This window comes from Peromyscus maniculatus, chromosome 8 (genome assembly GCF_049852395.1).
Source record: "Peromyscus maniculatus bairdii isolate BWxNUB_F1_BW_parent chromosome 8, HU_Pman_BW_mat_3.1, whole genome shotgun sequence".
NCBI lineage: Eukaryota > Metazoa > Chordata > Mammalia > Rodentia > Cricetidae > Peromyscus > Peromyscus maniculatus.
In genome coordinates, this window is record NC_134859.1 from 42,645,371 (window position 1) to 42,669,290 (window position 23,920).

Genomic DNA, 23,920 nt, shown 5'->3' on the forward strand with positions numbered 1-23,920 from the left:
AGCCACAGAGACCTGAGCAAAAGGACAAAGCTAAAGATGTCAACGTTCCTGACTTCAGATTAAGAACCACAAAACAAGAGCACCATGGTGTGGGCACAAACACAGACACACAGGTTGGCATGGAATAGTAGACTCAAACATAAACCCACACAGTCATGGCCACCTGATTTATGAAAGCCGCAAAAACACACCATGGAGAAAAGACGACCTCATCCATGGCTGGTGCTGAGAACCCTGCAGAGCCTCATGCAGAGGCAGGAGATTGGACCCCATCTCTTGTTCTACACAAAAATCCACTTCCAATGGCTCGAAAGTCTGCTGAGAACTGAGGCTCTGAAACAATTAGAGGAGGACGTAGAGAAGACACACTAATCATAGGCACAAGCTAGGACCTGTGACTAGGATTCCAGGTGGCCAGGAAATGGTGCTCACAGCCATCAGGTGAGATCCCGAGAAATTGTAGAAGGTTCTTCATGGCAAAGGAAACAGTGGACTGAAGAAAATTCGGGAAGTCTTTGGTAGGTGTTCATCAACCCGAAGATCAATGTGTTGACCACACCAAGAGTTAAACAAGCAAATTGGAAATCAAACAACTCAATTAATAAACGTCTTAATTAAATGGACACAGAGTTCTCAAAAGATAAATTCGAAGGGCTAATAAACATGAAAAAACGTTCAACCTCACTAACTATCAGATAAATGTAAATGAATGCAACAATGAGATTCTATTGAGGTGATTCATCAGAAAAGACTGCTAGGACATGAGTTTAAGCCAATAGACAGTCTTTATTACACACACACACACACACACACACACACACACACACACACAAAGGAATACAACTAAAACTTGATCCACCAGATGACCAGCTATGCCATTTCTCACTATTACCTGAAGGACTCCTAGTCACAGAGTGGTGTGCACATTAATGCCTATTGTAGTGCTGTTCACAAAGACGATGTAGTTATGAGACCAACCTAGGTACCCAACAGAGGGATGAGTAAAGAAAATGTGATGGGTACACAATGGGATTTTTATTTCAGCCATAAATAGGAACAAACTTATGTTACTTGCAGAACAAATGGACTCAACTGGAGATAACCATATTAAGTGAATTAAACCAGTCTCCAAAACACAAATATCACATGTTTTTAGTCATTTGTGGTCCCTGAATTGTATGCAAACACATCAATCATGTGTGTACAGATGACACATAGGTAGAAGTGAAATGGTCCAGGGGACAGAGGGGACTAACAGGAGGGGAGTGGGTGTGGTCAGCAGACAGTATGCACTTGTACAAACATGGTTAATTTAAAAAGAAAGAAGATTGCTCAAATTTAATATTCCCTGTCTTGCTTTGTTTTGTTTTGAAATTGAACCTCTCCGTGTAGCCCTGGAAGTACCTATGTAGGCCAGGCTGGCCTTAACTTCACAGAGATTCACTTGCCTCAGCCTCCTGCGTGCTGGATTAAAGACAGGCACCACCACTTTCAAATACAATATTCCAATCATCAATGCTAATGTTTTTGTGTAATTTCATACAACTGAGAGAATAACTCAAGAATACCCTTGCCATAACATCAGAGCACGCTGCACCACCGCCCGTTTAGTTAGCATTCCTATGGTTGCAGGTGTGTCTTTAGACTTTGATCTGTGTGTAATGATTTTCCTTTTTAGGTTCTTTTCTGTGTCTTCACATTGTTTTTAATTTTTGCATTATTTTAATTATTGCATTTATTATTTGCATTATTATAAACTACATATACATATAAACTCTTAGCTATTACATGTATGGAAATATATATTTTTCATGATTTCTATTTGCCATTTTATTTTTAAAAGGTGGCTTAAATGTGTGTTATTTTTATTTTGCAGTGACACATCTAGATTTCTTTCTTTCATTTTTTGGTTTGGTCTTGTAAGGAAAACTTGAGTTTAAAGATACATAACCCACTTCATTTTGGGAATTTATCTTGCAACCAAGGCCACATGTTAGTGGGATTTAGTAGCAGCTATGGAAACAAATGCAAACTCACTGCTTACTAAAGGTTTTAGCACATAACCCGGATGTTAACTTAACTTTTACCTTGAAATTCTAGTTGGAAGAAAAACCCTCTAAATCTTATGCATGCAAATAGAATGGACAGAAATATATTCATAAATAGCATATACATGATTATTTCAAAAATACAGTAATTTAAATGACAAGTTATACATGCAACATTTCAAACAGCACAAGTCTTTGCTCTTATTTATGGTTTAAAAATTCCATTGTGTATGTAGAAACCATTTTCTATACTATCCATTGCCCTGTTGCTAGACACCTAGGCTCCTATAACTCAACCACTGTGAGCAGCACTGTGATAAACATTGATAGATGCGAATATGTGTGGTGTGCTGACATAGAGGCTTGCAGATAAATAGTGAGAAGTGGACACATGGAAGATCTATTTTAATTTTGTTATTGTTTGTGTGTATGCAACGTGCATATTATATGTGTGTTTGCATATGTATGTGTACACATATATGTGTGGTTGTATGTGTACATGTGTTCCTGTGCATGTGGCTGCCAGAAGTTAACATCAAGTATCTTTCTCAGTTAGCATTCGAGAAATTCCCCGGATGATACGAAATTGGAGCAATGACAGATCTGGATTCTTTGCTGAATGGGGGCTCCAGTCTATCTTAAACAGCCCCAAAGTGCATGGTAAGCAGGATTAGCATCACAAGACATAGGCAGAGACCAGGAGAAGCCAGAACAGATGATGTTTCTAGATATCCAATTGAAGTCCACTAGAATTTCTTGATGGACTCACTAATCTCCATCTACTGGAATCCTTTGTCCTCCACTGCTAGACATGGGAGTGATGAACCCAGGATGGTATGGCTGGAGAACTGATGATATTTTTAGGAGAAATTGTTAGATATAAGAAAGGAGAGGCAGTGGCTGCTTCAGGAAAGGAACTGACATGTATTTACCCTTCAGAAATGAGGTTTCCTATGAGAAAAGACCTTGAGACAATGACTGGTTCTGGAGGTGGAAGTATTACAAAGGAATAGTACATCACTTTAAACACAGCATTTCCTTTTCTGATTGTGACATAAATGATTGAGTTATGTCCACAATAACCTATGGAATTCCAGCTTCTCATGAATTTGGCTTCTTTCTATGCTTAACCACAATAATATATGGTACATGGGAAAAAGAAAGTTAGGAAAGAAGTCAAAATGATACCATGTAGTTGTCTGATTTTTGCTACAAAGTGAATTTATATTTACCTCCCAAATCTGCACTCTGATGTAATATTAATGTAAATAAATCAAAATATGACCTATAAATAAGAGTTACAAAAGTTTAGTAACTGAAGAACAACCCTTGTTAAAATTAGAACTAGCCACTCCCTATGAAATTACAGCTATGAAGCCAGACAAGCCAAAAGAAAGCAGACTTATGAGAAATTAAATTATTTCAAATATTCTAATCATTGTATAAAATAATTCATAGAGTACAAATAACTAAGGACAGAGTGGAAACATACGGGTAGCCTGGTTGAAAGATGATCCTAGCTCTTGTCAATTAAGACAGTGGTGGATATGGTAGCAGCAGGTGTACTCAGTGCATGAGTTGGCTCCTTGAAACCTGGGGCTAATGCAGGGACTCTTGGCTCAGCCTGGGAGGAGGGGACTGGACCTGCCTGGACTGAATCTACCAGGTTGAACTCAATCCTCAGGGGAGTCTTTACCCTGGAGGAGATGGGAATGGGGGTGGGCTGGGGGGAAGGTGAGGGGGAGGGGAGGGGGCGGGAGGGGGGAGAACAAGGAATCCGAGGCTGATATGTAAAATTAAATTAAATTATAAAATACAAAAAAAAAACTAAACTGAAAAAAAATACAGCACAAAATGGCTATAGTTCTAAGCAGTGGAGAGAGAGAGAACAAAAGAAGACAGAGGGGGAGAGGGAGGAAGGGAGAGAAAAGGAAGGAGAGGGGGAGAGAGAGAGAGAGAGAGAGAGAGAGAGAGAGAGAGAGAGAGAGAGAGAGAGAGAGAGAGAGAGAGAGTCAGAAGAGCTGCAGGTTTCTTGGAGACAGTCATCCTAAATGCTCTGGAGGAACTGTAGAAATCTGCCACAGAAGGAACAGTGAGCCATAGTCAGAAAAGTCACTGCAGCTTAAAGAGGAAACCTTCTTCTCAGGACGGTCACAGGCATAGTTTGCAAAAAGTGCAGCTATGATTGATGAAATGTGATGTTGGTTAGATGTACACCTGTTGTAGCTTTGTCTTTGTCCTTTTCTTTTCATTATATCAGGTATATTGCCCTGTAAATTGAGGTCATGGTACCAGGAATAAAAAATTAAGGAATATTTAACTTTTCAAAAAGAAAGAAACAAACCTGTTTCTCTCATTTGCTACTTTTACTTTCTGAGGCCACACTGTGTTCTTGAAAATTTACCTTCAGGTGTAACATTCCTGTAATATGACACATGGAAATGCTAATTTAACTTCAGGTATAACATTCCTGTAACAGGTCACATGGAAATGCTATGTCAGATATAGAGAATGGGAATAAAACAGTCCCAGATCAGAATGGCTGCATCAGCTACCTCTCTCTCCTAAACACTGCTGCCCTGATTGTCTAGACTCTTGGGAATGAGCTCCTCACCATGGGGCATAAAACAGCACTCGGACTCTTCACGTAGCAATGTGATGCTTGGTCAACAGGGGCCACCACACTGAAGTTCCCAGAGGACAAAGCCATCCACATGTTAAAGACTCTGTAACTGATTAGAACACCTAATCAGTGATTATGAAGCCTTAGAACATTACAGATACAAAGCAATTATCACAGCCCATCTTAGTGCCCTTAGGATATGTTCATTGCAGTTTTGGGTTCTGAACCAGCATCCCTGTGCCTATTAGGTGAAACCTTTTAGAATATATTGGCTTATCAGAATGCTAGCTTTTCCCAAACCAAAAGCTTCCCATGTCACCAGAAACCATCTGAGAACCGTAGCACAGTTTCCCACTTTACTACACCCTGATCCCCTGATGTCTCCTAAAGTGTAGTTGAAAAATGCCTTGAGTTATGACTTCTGACTTGTGTGTGCTTTGTAACTTTCCATGAAACTTTGGACCATGTCATTGGGGGCAACCCAAGTCCATGCTCCTGGGCCATGGTCACTCCCAATAGGCTCAGGAATAAGCCATACCCCATTCCCTTGAGTGAGAGCTACGTTTGGTTTTGAGAAAGACATGAGTACATCTATATGGAAATACTGCTACACTGACCCTTTGAGACCCTCTGGGTCACTTGTAAAATCCAGATTTAAATTTTTAACCATTATTTTTATTATATCATAAAAAGGGTGCTGAAGGAATGAAACTGGTTCTTGCTCTTTATTTTTTAATCTAATTTCAAATATACATAAATTATCAAGAAAATACACAGAATTAGCCCAATATGTCTTTTATCTCCATTCACGACTTGTTAACATTGTTAACCACTTTGTTTCCAATGCACTTTAATTTTTATCAGTTGAACACTGATAAAATGATGGCTATTTATTCCTCAGCACAACATAATTTTGAATAATAAGACTATTGTCCCACAAAATTAAACAGCCACTATCAACTTCAGAAAATATAACATTGACAAGATAGAAATAAAGAGTTTGAATGTATAAGAAGTGTGCCAATGAAATTTTTAGAATAGAGAAAGAATTCTTCAAAAGGGAAGACTATGCAATCAGACATGATGGATGAGGAATAATGTCAGCATGAGACCTAGATCAACAGATGTGCAGAGATATGGAGAAGGAACTGTTCATTTCAAATTACTTACTTTACTGTTTCTTGAAAAAGGTGTTTTGCACCCAGCAGTTTCTTCGTGGCATCTGTGACATTCCTATTCCTCAGACTGTAGATTAGTGGGTTCAACAGAGGGGTGAGTATTGTGTAAAACACAGACACCATCATGTCCTTCTCAGGGGTGTGGAAGGAGGCAGGGAGCATGTAGGTGTAGAAAGAAGCACCATAGAAGAGGATGACCACAGTCATGTGGGAGGAACAGGTGGCCAGGGCCTTCTTCCTGCCCTCAGCTGATTTCATCCTGATAACTGTGAGGAGGATGAATGAATAGGAGCTTGAGATGACTGCCACAGGGATGAGAAGCATGAGCACACAGCACAGGTACATGAAGGTATCATACAGCCGGGTGTCTGAACAGGAGAGCTTTGTCACAGCGGGGACCTCACAGAAGAAGTGATGGATCTCATGGGATCCACAGAATGGGAAGGTCATGGTGACAGGAGTGAGCATGAAGCCATCCAGGGATCCCAGGAACCAACAGACAGACATCAGGAGGAGACACATCCCATGATTCATGAGGACAGGATAACGGAGTGGGTGGCAGATGGCCACATAGCGATCATAAGACATGGCAGCCAAAAGGAAGCATTCTGAACCTCCTAGTGTCAGGTACAGGAACATCTGTATCCCACAGGCAGCAGCTGAGATCTTGTGGTTCCCAAGGACCTGGTCCATGAGCATCTTGGGCACAGTGACAGAAATGTACATCATGTCCATGAGTGACAACTGGCTGATGAAAAAGTACATGGGTGTGTGGAGGCGTGTGTCAGAGTGTATCAGAAGGATCAGGAGGACATTCTCAGACAAGGCCATCAGGAAAACCATAAATATGACCACAGCAAGCAGGGCAGGTTGTTTGGATTGACTCAAGAATCCAACCAGGGTGAAATCTGACTGTCCAGTGTAGTTGCTCATCCAGTTGTTGATGTTCATGGGTGTCTCCTAGGCAATCAAGAATGCTTTGGGGTTAGTTTTTGCAAACTGTTATGTGCACAAGCCTAGTGTGCTGAGACAGTTCCCTGGGCCTTTAGTTCTGAGAATGATTATCTAACTATAATTTAATGTTTTAAAAATGTAAGAATTAATATCTTTGGTTAGATCCATCACAAGTCAGGGTAGAGCTATTGTAGTTCATGATTGTGATCTTACCTGATGACTAATAGCAACCTCCATGAATAAAGTCTTCAAATCTGCACAATAATTTTTTGCTACTAGCAAAAAGAGTGAATGGTAGACCAAAAGAAACAAACAAACACCAAGGAAAGACAAATGCAAATAAGGAGACATATTATTAAGGAAGTTAATGAATAAAGTTATTCTTAACAATTATTGTAGAGTTGCTTATAATATTAACACATTATGAGATGCACTCTCCATTTTAGTAAGTCAATGAAGAATATAGTTTTTAAAAATATTGTAAAAGATCTTAATGGAAAAATGCACACACAGCCTGGAGAGACAACTCAGAGGTTAAGAGCACTGGCTGCTCTTCCAGAGGTTCTGAGTTCAATTCCCAGCAACCACATGGTGACTCACAACTATCTGTAATGATATTTGGCTCCCTGTTCTTGTCTGTAGGCCTACTTGAGGGTAGAACTTTGTATGCATAATAAATAAATAAATATTAAAAAAGAAAATGCACAGTCTACTTAAAATTGAGCTTGAATATACATATACATTCATATAAACACAATCATATGAAATGATAGATAAAACAATAAGTAGAACATGCTTGCTCATATAACACTGGTTGGACTGAGATAATGGGAAGTCTCACCGTTTCCTGGTCTCTGCTTCTCCCAGTTCATCTCCTCACAGAGTCCACCATTGACTCTAAAATTCAGCAGGTGGCAGAGGATTCAGCAGTTGGGTTGCCAGGCTGGATTGTGGCAGCAGCATCTCTGTGAACTGTCAGCCACTTCCTCATGGAGTCTGAGAAGTAGAGAGAAGACAGCCACAACATGTCCCTGACAATGATTCAGCTCTCTCTCTCTCTCTCTCTCTCTCTCTCTCTCTCTCTCTCTCTCTCTCTCTCTGTGTGTGTGTGTGTACAAGGACACATTAACTTTGATTGCATTAAACAAGGTAAGTGTCCAAATGTGCTGGGAAAATAGTACATATCTGAATTAAATTTGAAGGTTTAAACAGGTACAACAGAGTGAGAAACAGCAACAGACAGAATGTAGCCAGCCTTTCTGACAAGGCTTGTGAATGCTGCTTCCACAGGTACCTCTCAAAGAGAGGAGATATTTAAAGTTCTTTTTATTTCTTACTATTAGATATTTCAGTTTGATAACTCTTAGCAATGGAAAGGAAATGAAATCTCTTCTTCCTGAGATGTTAGGAATAGTTAAAGGGAGGAGCTGCTGAGACAGCAATCACAAGTCTCAGGATCATTTTAATCTCTGTCAAGATTCTAAAACCAAAACCACAAAACACACCTGAAACTGAAGTCCTTAAAGGACCATGTTCTGCCAAGCTACTGATGGAGTAGAGAACACGGCTCAGGTCCTTGATGTTTTCATATAAATGTCAGGAAAACCCGAGACCTATGGGAGGAGATGGACAGAGATGCAGGCAGACAATAGACTAAGGATAGGAAGGTACATGATGGATTTCCATTTTAAGAAGGCTTATTCATGAAAGAAAACCTACATATGTTCTAAAACTTAAGCTTTCCTTAAGGTTACCTGCTGACTTTTTCATATTTGTGGACACAGAGAGCAAGGACCAGGGAGGCTGCCACAGTTTATGAGAATCCCTGACCAGTGTTTGCTGGGTGAGTGGAGGTCAGGGGCAGGTGAGGGGCAGGAGGTGTGCTGGGAAGGTGGCACACTCTGTTAAATGGGGAACACTGGCATCAAGGCACCCAGAGAGCAGGGAGATCAGGAAGGTGATGTCTGCACAATGCACAGGACCAGCAGCTGGCTTGCCCTTACACATTCTGTGAGTTTGATTTCATGTGAAGAGCTTGGTGCATGTTAACACTGGGTATTACTCACGGTGAAGGCAGAGGAATCACAAAGCATCCTCCCCAGCCAGCAGCATCCCTGAACCACCCTGTGCTTCCACAGGAGTCACCATGTTTTCTCCTTACAGTGGAGAAACTCAGGGTCTCAGGGGATCTGCCTCATATCACACAATAACGCACAGCATGAATGCTTAACCTATGAGTAGGCACAGAGTGGGTACCTGCCTGGGTTCTATGGGAAACACCATTTCCCCAGGAAAATGTATACTTTGTGTTTAGATCAACCACAGTCTGTTTCATATGATAAGACATGAATAAGATTAAAACAACTATGTTTGCATTACTGTAACACTTAAATATTGCCCACACTTGAAATGAAATCAACCACATAAGAGATAGTTTTGGAAAATTAATGGATTGTAATATGAACAATAGAAACACACAAGGAAGGGTGGGGTGTTGGCAGATGCCTACCACAATCTTAGCACTTGTGAGACTGTGGTAGGGGACCTGCAATGAAATCAGGGCAAGTCTGGTGTATGTGTGTGTGTATGTGTGTGTGTGTGTGTGTGTGTGTGTGTGTGTGTGTGTGTGTGTGTGTGTTATGTGTGTCACAGATTGCTCCATTCATTCATATCTTAGAAAAATTCTCAGTAAGAAAGCACTAAAGGGAAGCTTTAGGAAGATGCTGGGTGTGGCAGTGCACTCCTTTAATCCAGCACTAGGGAGCCAGAGGCTAGTAGTTCATTGACTTCAAGTCCAGCCTGGTCTACAAAGCAAGTTCTGGACAGCCAGGGCTGCACAGAGAAACCCTGTCTCAAAACACCAAAAATGAGAGAGAAGTAGGCAGAATTTTTTTCCTCCACATAAAAATAGACAATAAATGATAAAACAAACCTCTTGAAGAACAAACAGACTGTCTAGGTCCCACCCTGTACTGGGCATTCTCTCCTGTCAGGTCCACTCACCATCAGATGCAGATGCAGCCTGGGTCATAGGAGCCAAGGGACAGGTGCTGGTTAAGTGCAGAAGGAACAGGAGGCAAGTGACATCATCCTTGGCTGGACCCTGCTCATTCCTGGATAAAGATTATGTTAATAACTCCCCTGTGGCACTTTAAGGAAGAATGTAACTAAGTGAGCCAGGGATGGTGACAGAAACCTCTGCCACAGGCTCATTTACCCTTCAGTTTTGTTAAAGTGGAAAGTCATAGCCAGTATTGACCATAGCCTGGACTATCACCATCATAAATGGGAATCTGGTCCAACATGAGTCAGTTATTGTATGTTCAGGCCCTTGTTCACTATGCAGAATTCTATTCCCTCCCATTCTCTCTTTGTCTCTGTCTCTGTCTCTCTCTGTTCATATAAACTGTCAGTAGTTTTTGTGAACTGTTATCTTTATAAGTGTGGAGTCCAAAGCTTGAGTTCAGTTCCCCTTACTAGTAAGTCACAGACCGACCCTGAGGCCCCATCCCTCATGTGCCTTCTCCTCATCACATCATGGCTGTGTTCTGCTCTAGTCAGAAGCCATGTTCATTGGAACTGAGTTCTGTTCAAATGTGTTCTGTTCAGTTTGTTTCACTTTAAATAGTGACCTAAAAATTATAGAATGATCTACAGATACAAATGGCTTAGATGAAAATGAGAATATTTATATTTCCATCTGTGGGACAAAAGTCACACTTTAGAAAGTGACACCTTGCCTTAAACTGCACACATCTGTGAAGTGTAAACTGTGTAGTTGACGATGCACAACAGGGAAGAAGATCGATCCACCTCAGCACGGCACTCTTGATCCTGCAGCCAAATGACTTTGTACTTTTTCTGATTGCTGAAGGTTTCCAATCGTGTTCCCATGTCATGGTGGTGTTCCCATTCCATCCTCTGGTCTCACAGTGTCCTCTGCTCATCAGGCACACTCCTGAGCTCAGCCCTCCAATGTTTCTGGGGCTTTAACCTGCAGATGGAGCAGGGTCTTGACTCCTTCCACACTTGGTTTGAGTGCAGGCCCTGAGTGGATTTGGCAGGGGAGCGAGAAGAAAAGGGGTCTTTCCCTGTTGCTGCTGGTCTGGTCCATCTGCATCAACTGTAGGCGACAGAGGCTCTGTGGGACTCCAGGCTGTGTCCAGCCCCCAAGGCAGCTGACTCAGCACTGTTAGGACACAGATGTGTTAGGTGTGCATCGTGTCAGGGCATGGCCATCAGTAGATTAGAGAATCCAGCATCTAACACATATTAAGGGGCACATGCAGCTATCAAAGTGACAACATTCCACCCCAAACATCACCTGCCTGCCCTACAGATCATCACTGCTGTATGACCAAGGTCCTGTGTGAATTTCTCCAGCTTGAAATATGAAAGCTTTGTAGAGTCCTGGAAACTGATTCATGAGGACCTTTGTCGGAGAAAGGAAATAAAAATACCAGTGTCGTCAAACAACCAAATCCTATGTAATTAAAAGCTATGAACCCGTGCCACACAGTGGATGTGTTATAAAATGCAACAAAAACAGTTCATGGAATTAAGGGAAGCTTATGCACAGTATGATCTGAGCACAAATACACGGAACTGACTGTTGTTCCTCGTGATGCCCTGGCAGTGAGAAATGTGCTGCCCCTGTCTGTGCATCTCACCTACCTCCTTCTGAAGAGAGTTTGCTAGGAAGTCTTTCTTCCTTCATGTTCAAAGTGTTGTAAGGGTCTTAGGGCTTTAGTGAGGCTCACCACTGTCACATAGCTGTTTATAGCTTTAGTGGCAGTCAGTGAGACCAGAGAATGCTGCTTCTAATTCTGATTTTCTTCATGTGTTCCACCCTATCCCTAATGTCCGCAGTAACTGGCTCCCTCCAAATAGGCATTCAACTTGTATTTGTGCTATTTTCTCTAGAGATGTGAATGTTACAAGGATATTTTTAGTAAGAAGTGCATTTCTATATGGTAAGGCTTACCTCTAAATTAAGATGGCTAAATGTTTCCACAATCAAACAATAAATACAAAGCTGAAAATCCTCAACAGGTCACAGAAGGTCTGAGTAACGTATATAAGGTATGTAAAGAGGAGCCATAAAGATCATTAAGTGATGTTCATCAAAATTTTAAGGTCAAAGTTCTATCAAACATTTATTTAAGTCATTAGAGTAATCTAAAATTATTGATCTGCTCTTGGAAACATCTACAAGGGCTGACTAAGTGGACAAAAAAGTTCCCCCTCCCCAAATGTTATACAAAATTTAAAAATACCAGACCAGACTCATGCAAGTGACCTTCTGGGTGTTGATTGGTCCTACTTAGAGGCCTATTCCCATGTGGACAGAGGGATTAAGAGGCAGTACTTTTTACCCTGATCCTTCAAGGTCATCTAGGTCCCATGGGGCTGTAGGATGTTTATTGAAAAGGCCATATTGAAAAAACTTGCTATTCTTCTTTTTGTGTTCATATGGCTGTACATGCCCTACACTGCGGATACTGCTCCCAGAAGCCACAGACTGCCCAACAACCCAGTACCCAGGTGTGGGATATCTTTTATGGACTTGTTTCTCATGTGTGTCCTGGAGACTTTCAAAATGACACAGCCTATTGTTACCTCCTAGATGGTCAGGCCTTTTATTGGAAGACACCACATACAGTGTCCACAAGACATGGAAAAATCAAGTTAGTAGTGACCAGGCATTTTTCTCTCTGCTGGCTAGCTTTCACAGTCCCAGGAGCTGCCTTGTAGATTGCTGCCGACTTTTCTGCCCGCAAAGCCTACATGGCACCTCATGGTACAAGGAAAGCCACTTAGCAAGGGGGAAGGCTCCTAGTGAGTACAGCTTTGTTTCTCTGTATCCTATGACCAGAATGTGCGGTGTCCTAAGACTATGGATTTTGCGTAGAACCTACATCCAGTGACTGCAGGAAGCAAATGCAGAGACCCACAGCCAAGCCCTCGGCCAAGATCCTCGAGTTCAGTTGAAGAGAGGGAAGAAGGATTATAAGAGCAAAGGGAGGTCGTAATCATGATGGGAAAAAACATGGAAATAGCTGACCCAAGCTAGTGGGAGCTCACAGACTCTGGACTGACAGCTGGGGAGCCTGCCTGGGACTGAACTAGGCCCCCTGAATGTGGGTGAAAGTTGTGTGGCTTGATGTGTTTGTGAGTCTCCTGGTGATGGGACCAGAACTTATCCTGGGTATAGGAACTGGCACTTTAGAGGCCATTTCCCATGGCATGATGCCTTATTCAGCCTTGATGCAGGGGGAAGGGGCTGGGTCTGACCCCAAATTGTTTCTCCAGCGTGTGTTGACTACTTAAGGGAGGCCTTACCCTCTTTGAGAAGGGGATGGGAGTGGGATGGGGGTAGGTGCAGGGGGAATGGGAGAAGGGGAGAGAGGGGAAACAAGGACTATGGATTTTGTCCAGGTGACAGCAATGTAAATATTTACTAATTATTTGTACTTGTAGATTGTTCTGCAAATTGCATGTCACTGTTTACAAAGAAACAAACATCTAAACTGAATGCAGCTCTAAAGAACGTGGCTTGTGACTGACACTATAGCACAGGGATGATGTGATATGGAGAGGACAAGATGGCAGGTGAGGGATGGGGCTCTGGGTCTGTCTGTTGGGCACTAATGAGGGGCAGTGTCTATAATTGAGCAGCTGAACACCAGGCTTTGGGGTCCACACCTGTGAAAACTACTGGAAGTTTATTATCAACAAACACACCTACACAGGAATACACACATGAGAGAGAGAGAGAGAGAGAGAGAGAGAGAGACAGAGAGAGAGAGACAGAGAGAGACAGAGAGAGACAGAGAGAGAGAGAGACAGAGAGAGACAGAGAGACAGAGAGAGACAGAAACAAACGAACTTTAATAGGTGCTCAAGGCTATGGCCGTGCATTATCTGAGTTATGTATCTTATCTGTGAGATTTATCTTCAATGTTCAAATTTCAGATCATTGTTAATTCTAATTACAATTATACTTTTTCTAATCTGGGAGATTTAAAAGGCACAAGGAGAAAACCACAGCCGTGTAATGGAGATGCCTTTCAGCTTTTGTTTGTAGCTTTATTAATTACATTTCCAAATTCTCTAAGGAACATTATTCACAAAAACCGCCACACCACACTTTAATGAGCAGAATCCAGCCAGGGATGACGTCACTCCCCTCCTACTCTGTGTGCACTTAACCAGCCACTGTCCCTTGGCCCATGTGGCCAAGGCTGCCAGCAGCATCTGGGGTGAGTTGGAGCTGAGGGGAGACTGCACAGCACTCACTGCTTCCGACTTAACATCTGCTTTCTGAATCTTCTAGTTGTTCTTGACAATATTACTTTGATTTTCCTCTCTCTCTCTCTCTCTCTCTCTCTCTCTCTCTCTCTCTCTCTCTCTCTCTCTCTCTCTCTCTCCCCCCCCCTCTCTCTTTTAAATTTTCTGCAGAAAAGAGCATGCCATAGAGACACACAAGGGAGGATGGGAATGCAGGGTGCGATGCCTTCAGGATTCACTAAGTGAGGGTCAGTACGGCTGATCTTGAGAGGTGTTTGAGAATCATAATAATTTTGAGGTGGACCCATAAAACCAGTGATAAACTCCTTGAACACATTTGCACATGAGACTTCTTCCTGAACAGAACACCGATAGCACAGACCTTTAATAAATGTGACCTCATTCAACCAAAATTTTCTGTAAGTCAAAGGACACTATCAATAGGACAAAAGGGCAGCCTACTGATTGGGAGAATATTTTCATCATCTCCACATCAAAAAGAGGGCTAATTTCCATAAATATATGAAGAACTCAAGAAACTAGATACCAACAAACCAAATAATCCAATTAAAAAATGGTGTAGAGACCTAGAGAGAATTCTCAACAGAGGAATCTCCAATTGTCGAGAAATACTAAAAAGAAAATTTCAGCATCCTTGGTCTTCAGGGAAATGCAAATCAAAAAGTCTTTGAGATTCCATCTTATATGTGTCAGAATGGCTAAGATCATTAACACAAGTGACAGCTAATGGTGGTGAAGATGTGGAGCAGGGGAACACTTCTCCATTGCTGGTGGGAGTGCAAACTTATATAGTCACTATGTAAATCAATATGGTGATTCTTGAGGAAATTAGGAATCAATCTACCTCAAGACCCATCTATAGCACTCTTGGGCACATACTCAAAGGCCACCCCATCTTACCTTGCTCAACTATGTTCACAGCAACTTTATCCATAATAGTCAGAAAATGGAAAAAAAAAACTTGATGTCCCTCAACCAAGCAATGGATAAATAAAATGTGGTACATTTACACAATGGAGTATCACTTGGCATTTAAAAACAGTGGCACATCAAATTGCAGGCAAATGGATGGAACTAGAAAAAAAGTATCCTGAGTGAGATAACTCAGAAAAAACAAACATGGTATGTTCTCACTTGTAAGTGGATATTAGCTATTAAGTAATTGGTAATCATGCTGCAGTCTAGAGAATACAGAAAGGCTAATTAACAAGAGAAGCTCTAGGGGAGATGAATGGGTTTTCCTGGGACAGGGAAATTGAATATATATTGTGGGTAGACTGAGTGCAGGTGGAAATGGGAACAGGAGGGATGAGGTGGGAGGGGGCAGTGGAGGGATAGACTACTGGGAGAGACAACTAGAATTAGAGGGCATTTGGGGGACAGTGTGTAAAACTAGTGCAGTAGAAACTCCTAGGATTCTATGAGGGTGACCCTAGTGATGACTTCTAGTTTTGGAGGACATGGAACCTTAACTGGTCATCTTCTGTAACCAGGTAACTTTCAATGGTGGGAATGAGACACTAACCCTGACACAAAACCTTTCATCTACATTTTATCCTGCCTGCAAGATGTGCTGGTGTAGTGGAGGCACAGAACGTGTGGGAGTGCCAACAACGACTGGTCTAATTTGAGGTCCACACCACAAGAGGGAGCCCATGCTCAGCACTGCCTGGATGACTAGGAATCTGAGGCTGAATAACCCACAGACTTAGAATGGAAAAAATATCAATAAAATGTTTCCTAACGACATTCTGTTATAATTATGGATTGGTGAATAAAGTATATCTGATCGTCATCAGAGGCTTCCTCTGGCAGGTGAGGGGAGCAGTTGCAGAGACCCACTTTCAAACATTATGGGGAGAGAGAGCCTGGATTGGAGGTCTTCATTGGGTCCCTCTCCTTGGAGCTCAGGGAAACCAATGGAGGAAGAATTGTAGGAGCCAGAGGTTCAAGGACAACAGAAGAACAGGGCTCACAGAATCAACTAAGTAGGGAACATAGGGGCTCACAAAGACTGAAGCCATAGTCTTGGAGCCTGAATGGGTCTGAGGTAGATCCTCCGTAAATATGTTATGGTTGTTAGCTTGGTGTTTTTGTGGGACTCCTAACAGTGGTATCTCTGTTAGGGTATCTCTGACTTAGTTTCCTGCTCTCTGGGCCCTTTTCTACCTTCTGGGCTACCTTGTCAAGCCCTGACATGAGGGTTTGTGCCTGGTCTTATTGTTACTTTTTAGCTCTGTTTGGTTGATATCCCTGGGTGGCCTGATCTATTCTGAAAGTTTTAACTAGCATAGAAAAAGTATATACAATAAGTACAATAACTATATACAAATATATAAGGCAATAATTACATTAAAAGTATTTAGTCCATTAGCATTTGAAAAATTCAGAGAAAATACTCCATTATCAGTCTTATCTTGGTGCTTCCAAAGTGTTATACCTAATTTACTTTCTATCCTGACTTGCATTACTAACACAAAACTATCTGTTTATGTCTCTCAACTTTATACACTTACAATTCTTTTGTGAGTTTCTTTTCTGAATTTGTTAACAAGGAAATCTATAATGATAACTATTTAGTCTTTCATTTTATCAGATACCTGAGAAGGATATTATATTACCTGAGTAAACAGGAAGTGCAGAGTGAACATCTTCCAAAACTAAGAAGCGACAGAATCAGCTGGCTGCCTGGACATTCACCCAAGGTTCCTCTATAACATTGGAGCATCCATCTTTGGCTTGCAGGCCTAGAATATCTAACAGACTTTTCTGTGAAGCAGGATTTTTGAAGGACTGTCCCATTTTGTTTTGACAAAGTTTGGCAGTCACTTTCTTTTATGTCCTACTTGTCCAAATTGAACAGCATACTGTCAGCAGTCAAGGCAAAGGTACTTTCTTGACCATTGGCTAACTTTTGCCACAAAGGAAGTAAACTCCATAAGGAGTTTCTTCGATGTTCATCATCTTCTCTGAAGTAGATTGGTGCTGCCAGGAGCAGACATGTCTCATTGTCATAAATTATGCAAAAAATAAAAACCCCAAAACATTGTGTTATTAGAACATCTTAAATGCCATATTTTGTAGGTCTCTGAAGTATTTGAAGACCATCTGTCTATCTAAAATATATCTCTGTCCTTGAAAACATACCTAACATGACTACAAGTGTGATTGTAATAGGTGACTAACTACTGACCTACATTTTTTATTATCCTAAATAGTTTGTAATAATAACTTTCAAGGACTAGAAATTTACATTACATTGTTAAATGGAATAATACCTTGAACAAGAGTAGAAACGTATTACAGCATGTTCTAACCAAAATAACTTTAAATTTGTGTCAATGTACAAAAATATCTTAAACAAGAAAAGAGACATATATGCAGTGCAACAAAAATAACCTCAAGTTTGTATCAATATACAAAAATCCAAACCAATGTAAACTATTTAAAACTAGTAGTTGCTTTTTTGGTTTAGAAGTAGATTCACTAATCTACACTTTTACCCTATCATTTTTATATCCCACTCTTTTTTTCTTTCAGAAAAATATCCCAGAATCTAATCTTCTTTGTTCAGCTTTTTTCCTGATCATTACCAATAACAACTTGTAACCAACCCCCCTAAATGATGACCAATATCCATAAACCACTGCATGATCAAAACTGCCAACACCACCTATTGGAAATGTGGGCATCGTGGTTTTTTTTTTTTTTTGAGACAGGATTTCTCTGTGTAACAGTTCTGGCTGTCCTAGAACTCACTTTGGAGACCAGGCTGGCCTCAAATTCACTGAGATCCACCTGCCTCTGCCTCCCAAGTGCTGGGATTAAAGGCATGTGCCACTACCACATAACTAGGGCATCATGTTCTTAAAATTACATGCTGATGTCTGAGGGCAACAGCATCTTTAGGATCCCTGAAAAAATGGGATACTTGTCAAGTCCTGGGAGAACTAGCTGTATCATTTGTTGTCCAGTTTCTGTGTAATGGGAAAGTGCAGGGGGCTTATGTCAAGTCCTGGCTAGAGTAGTTAATGAGCCTGGACCATTTCAGCCAGTCACCTTGAAATTGTCCTGAGCATTTTGTAGTCCAAAGCAGATCTTTAGTGGTGTTAGTGGTGTTTGTCAGCTTAGTGGCATTACCATAGTCCTGGTGTAATTGTTGTAGGGCCCCATCCTCCTTTTGGAGACTTTGTTGGCATGCTCATGATTCACTGCAAAAAACTTAAACATTTTAAATGTCATATGCAGATCTTAAAGAGATCAAAAAAACATAAGTTGTTATGTACAGCCAGAGTACAAAAACTTAATTCCTAGTTACCTGATAGAGACTCAAACCTGAAATCATGTATAGGAAGGTAGATGGAGCCTTTTTCTAGAATTAGTACTCTATATGACTATTAATATCATGACAAAAAGTTTAATATATATACTTACATATACTAATTTTATAAATTTTGAGATAATATTTATACCTTAAGAAGAGTTTTAAAGAGGCAAAATAAAATCAAAGGATTATGATATTAGGGCCTATAGAATAGTCCCTTCATTTTGGTTTTACTTCTATCCCATATCAAGTAGCTCTTCTGACATGAGACAGAGATTTTGGATTTTCCTTTTAACAATCATACTTGTATTTAATGAAGGAGAGAGCCACACTCCAACTCCAAAGACAGCTTTAATTTTTAATTGAACTGGAACTACAAAAAGACCATTTGCATTAAGTGTCTGTAGGGAGTAGCAGTAACAAACATATGTGGAAAGATTTATAAAATTTTTATCCTGTTGGAAGTATGATATACCAATAGGCCAATTTACTCTTTTGTCGGGGGCATTATCTCTGGGTGATTTGTCCTTTTTCTTCAGATGTCTCATTTGTCCAGTGGTCTTCAGATTCCTTAGCCAGATGCCTCTATTATCCTGGAGAGACAACAACAAAACTGTGCCTCAACCCTAACTTTGAGGAGGTTCCCTTTTGGCAAGTTATATCTGATTAAATGAAAAGCATGTTAGTCTTATAAATTAGTTTAGATTAATTGGTCATGCTGGTTGATGAACTATTGCCTCTTGTAATCAAGAGGTCTCTGTTATTCAAATATAATATTTATTAATTTTGGTGATTTCCATAGCTTTTCTTCTTTTGTGGAGACAAAAGCAAAACCTCTTCCCCAACTGGTGTGGGATGCCTTTCTGTACACTGTGAATAAGTGTTGCTCTCATGGATTAATAAATAAAGCTGCTTTGGCCTATGGCAAGGCAGGATAGAGGCAGGCAGGAAATCCAAGCAGAAATACAGGAAAAGGACGGAGTTGAGTGGATGCCATCCAGCCACCCATGGAGCAAGATGCCAGCAGACTGATAATACCACAGCCATGTGACAAAATATAGATTTATAGGAATAGGTTAATTTAATTTATATGAGCTAGTTAATAATAAACCTGAGCAATAGGTCAAGCATTTATAAGAAATATTAAGCCTCTGAATGATTATTTTATAAGCAGCCGTAGAACTGGGCAGGATGGAAAAAAAAAGCCTCCAGCTACACACAATGTAACACATATCCTGATTTCCATTCTGAGGTCAACACATCTTTAAAGTACACAGGCTTATTTAATTCAGTATTTTTTTTTCTGTTATTCAATGTCTCTCTGCAGCTGACATTCCTTTCTCATTACCATTTAGAAACTTTAAAGTTAACAAAGCATTATGTAATCTATTTCTGAAGGTCTTTATTATCCTTTCTGTTTATGAAGCATATCTTAGAGTTGGATTAGATCGTTCTATAACTACTTGCCCCATTGGATTGTGTGGTATACCTGTAATATGCTTTATGTTGTAATATGCAGAAAACTGTTTCATTTTACTAGAGACATATGCTGGAGCATTGTCAGCCTTAATGTGTACAAGTATCCACATGATGGCCATAACTTTTAACAAATGTGTGATTAGAGAATCAGCCTTTTCAGAACTCAAAGCAGTTGCCCATTGAAATTCGGAATATATATCTATGATGTGGCATACATATTTTAATTTTCCAAACTCTGCAAAATGAAACATGTCCATTTGCCAAATTTCATCTCTTTGAGAACCCTTTGGGTTACTTTCTGCAGGTAGTGGAGTTTTGTTATACAATGAACAAGTAGGACATTTCATTATAATTTTCTTGGCTTGTTGCCAAGTGATGGAAAAATCTTTTTTCTTTTTTTAAAGATTTATTTATTTATTATGTATACCATGTTCTGCCTGTATGTATGCCTGCAGGCCAGAAGGCAGCACCAGATCTCATAATAGATGGCTGTGAGCCACCATGTGGTTGCTGGGATTTGAACTCAGAACCTCTAGAAGAATAACCAGTGTTTTTAACTTCTGAGCCATCTCTCCAGCCCCAGAAAAATCTTTTTTCAAACCCTTGCTATTGACATGGCATTTTTAATGAAATTCTGAGGTTTCTAGCACATTTCCTACAAATAGTTGATCAATTTCATCATTACCTTGTGCTAGAGGACATGGTAGAGCCATATGGGATAAACGTTATGCATAGGGGATGATTTCTATTTCTAATTATTTCTTGTAACTGAATAAATAACAAAGTCAATTCTGTATCTCCCCAGATAAATTCAGCAGTTTAAATATGTAAAACAGCTTTTTCTACATATTGAGAGTCTGTAACTATATTAAGAGGTTCTGGAAAATCTAATAACACCACGAGAATAACATATAATTCTGACTTTTGAACATAAAAGGGCTTTGAGACACTTTATTCAAATTTCCTGATTTATAACCTGCCTTTCCTGATCTGTTTGCATCAATATAATATATGGGCTCCAGAAATTGGTGTTCCCTGTACAATGTGAGGAAAGATATAGTTAGCTCTCTTTATAGACTGAATTCTCTTGCTTTTGGGATATTTGTTGTTTATCTCTCCCCCCAAATTACTGGAAGTTCTTTGCCAATGTCTATTTTCTGCCCATGAAAAGGAAATTTCATCATTAGTAAAATATACTACAGTTTCTACTGGGTCAATTCGTGCTAATTGACAAAGTCTCAATTTTCCTTTCAGAATCAACTCAGAAACCATTTATACATAGGTCTTTCATTTTTTACTCTGTTTGTGTGGTTAAAAAAATATCCATTCAAAGATCTTTTCTTCTCTCTGCATTAAAATTCCTTTAGGGGGATGAGTGGAAGGTAAAATAACCAGAATGCAATCAAGCTCTGGATCCAAATGATCCAAATGATCCAAATGTGCCTCCTATAATTTCTTTTCTACCAGAGCCAATTCTCTCTCAGCTTCAGATGATAATTTTCTTGGACTATTTAAGTCCTTATCACCTTGCAAGGTTTGAAATAAATTACTCAGTTCTTGAGTTGTTAATTGAATTGTGGGTTATAGCCAGTTAATATCTTCCAGCAATTTATGAAAGTCATTAATAGTCTACAATTGATCTCTCCTGATTTGTACCTTCTGGGTTTGGATTTTTTGTAAACCTACTTTATATCCTAGGTAGTTAATAGAATCACCTCTTTGTGATTTTTCAGAAGCAATTTTTAATCTACAATAAAGCCTTTTTTTTACCTCTTCAAATATTTTCTTTAGATATGTACATTTGAATCAGGTAGTAAGATATTGTCCATATAATGGTAAATTATAGAATGAGGAAACTATACTCAAATCATTTACAAAATATTAGCACAGGGTATGTCAGTTTAACATCCCTTGTGGGAGAAACTTCCGTTGATATATCTTAACAGGCTGAGAATTATTAAAAGAAGACACCATGAAGGCAAATTTTTCTTTATCCTTTACTTGTAAAGATATAGTGAAGAAACAGTCTTTTAAATCAATAACTATAACAGACCATCCTTTAGGTAATAGAGAAGGCAGGGGAATTCCAGGCTGTAAAGAGCTAATTGGCTGAATCACTTTATTAATAGCTCTTAGATCCATTACCATTCACCAATTTTCATATTTCTTTTTAATCACAAATATTGGAGAATTACAAGGACTGGTTGACTCTTCAATATTTTGAGCATTTAGCTGTTCCTGTACCAGCTGTTCTAAGGCCTGTAATTTTTCTGATGTCAAAGGCCATTGTTCTACCCAGACAGGTTTGTCAGTGAACCATTTTAAAGGTTGGGTTGTAGGTACCTTTTAAAGATTAACAGCTGCTGTGCCCTGTGTTTGTACAACCTAAATGGTCAGTAACTGTTCTTTATAATACCTTTTAATATTTTTTCCCAAAAATGTATGTTAGTTTATGGTTTGCTTCTGAGATTTGAGGAATGTAAATCTGGGTATTCCATTGCTCTAACAAATCACATCCCCATAAATTCATTGCTGTATTTGTCACATATGGCTTCAATTTTCCTCTCTGTCCTTCTGATCCTATATATTAGACCCACCTCCTCTTTTTTTTTTTACCTGAGAAAAATTCCAGTCCCTAAAAGCTGATCATTTACCTCCTGAAGAGGCCAATTTGGATTCCAGGATTCTGGTGCAATTATTGTTACATCTGCCCCTGTGTCTACAAGACCTTCAACTACAATATCATTTATTCATATTTTTAGCTTTGGTCTTTAATCATTTATAGAAGTTTGGCAAAATATTTGCTTTATTGTTTCTTCTGAAATTTTTGTTTTACCTTTAAAGCAGTTTTATCATCTAGAGCATTATTGTTATTTTTTTTTTATAATAGTCATTAGGTCCTTCAGTTGCTCTGGGGAGGAGCTTCCCCCACTGTGACATGTAGTGCCTAAACCAAATTTTATATGGGGGTCTGCAAGAGGCCTCCTAAGGCATTTCCTGATGGCAAAGGGGTGCTATGTCTGTCCTTTTTTGATCTGCATTTGCTGGTCCATTGTTGGCCTTTGCCACACCTTCTGCATATTCCAGAATGCAAAGACCTTCTGTTTGGAATAGAAGAAACATTGTTTCTAGAAATTCCCTGTCTACAATCCCTTTTTAGGTGGCCTTATTTAGCACAATTAAAACTCCTGGCATTTTGATTTTTCATCAAGCCTTTGGAAATCACCTCTCCTATCCAAGCATCATCATGGTTATAAGAATCAATATTGACTGTATCTCAGATGCATCCCTCTATCAGTGATGATCTTCCCTTTAAAAGTCTAATTACCCTTTTGCATTGTGAATTAGCATTTTCAAAAGTCAAAGATTCAATTATTATTTGTCTAGCTTCTGAATTTGGCATCATTCTGTTTACAGCTGAAGTCAATCTTTGTAAACAAATCAGTGAAGCTTTCTCTTGAGCCCTATATATCTTTAGTAAATGACTCGGTTCTCTTTCCAACTTCTTCAATTCTATCCCAAGCATTCAAAGCTGCTGCATGGCATAGAGCAAGGGTATGGTCATCATATAGAGACCATCTTCATCCGTCAGCAAAATTGCCTCTCCAAGAAGTTGGTTTCAGGAAATTTCAATACCCCTAGTCCTAGTTCATTGTTCACTGGTCCTCACCTCATCTTTCTACCAGGTCCTCCACTATAACTGAGGATCAGATCCCAATACTGCTGTAACCTAGTCTTTCCAGTCTTATGGGACAATTGTGTTACAAGTTGACCACAATTTAACATCTGCTTCATAAAAGGTGAATACATCCCATATGAGAGTATTGCTTCCTTAAATTTCCTCAAATCTAACATTTACACAGGAAACTAGTCAACTTTTACATAGTCTTGGGGATATCTGTCATTTGGTAGTTGTTCCCACAAGGTGACTAGATAAATTAAGGTTGCTTGTTTGATAACATTAGGCTGTTCCTCTCTAATTTTATAATGCAATGGTGAGGTT

At 39.8% G+C, this 23,920-nt stretch overlaps 1 protein-coding gene across 1 annotated transcript; it reads right to left on the reverse strand.

Annotated features, from left to right (window-relative positions):
• Positions 1 to 5,837: 5,837 nt before the first annotated feature.
• LOC102917047 (olfactory receptor 2T29-like) lies at positions 5,838 to 7,675 on the reverse strand. The gene is made up of 2 exons (XM_016003439.2): positions 7,648 to 7,675; positions 5,838 to 6,811 (listed from the first exon to the last, which is right to left on the reverse strand). Exons 1-2 carry the CDS (start codon positions 7,673 to 7,675, stop codon positions 5,838 to 5,840), a joined length of 1,002 nt encoding a protein of 333 aa, XP_015858925.2.
• Between the last annotated feature and the right edge of the window lie 16,245 nt (positions 7,676 to 23,920).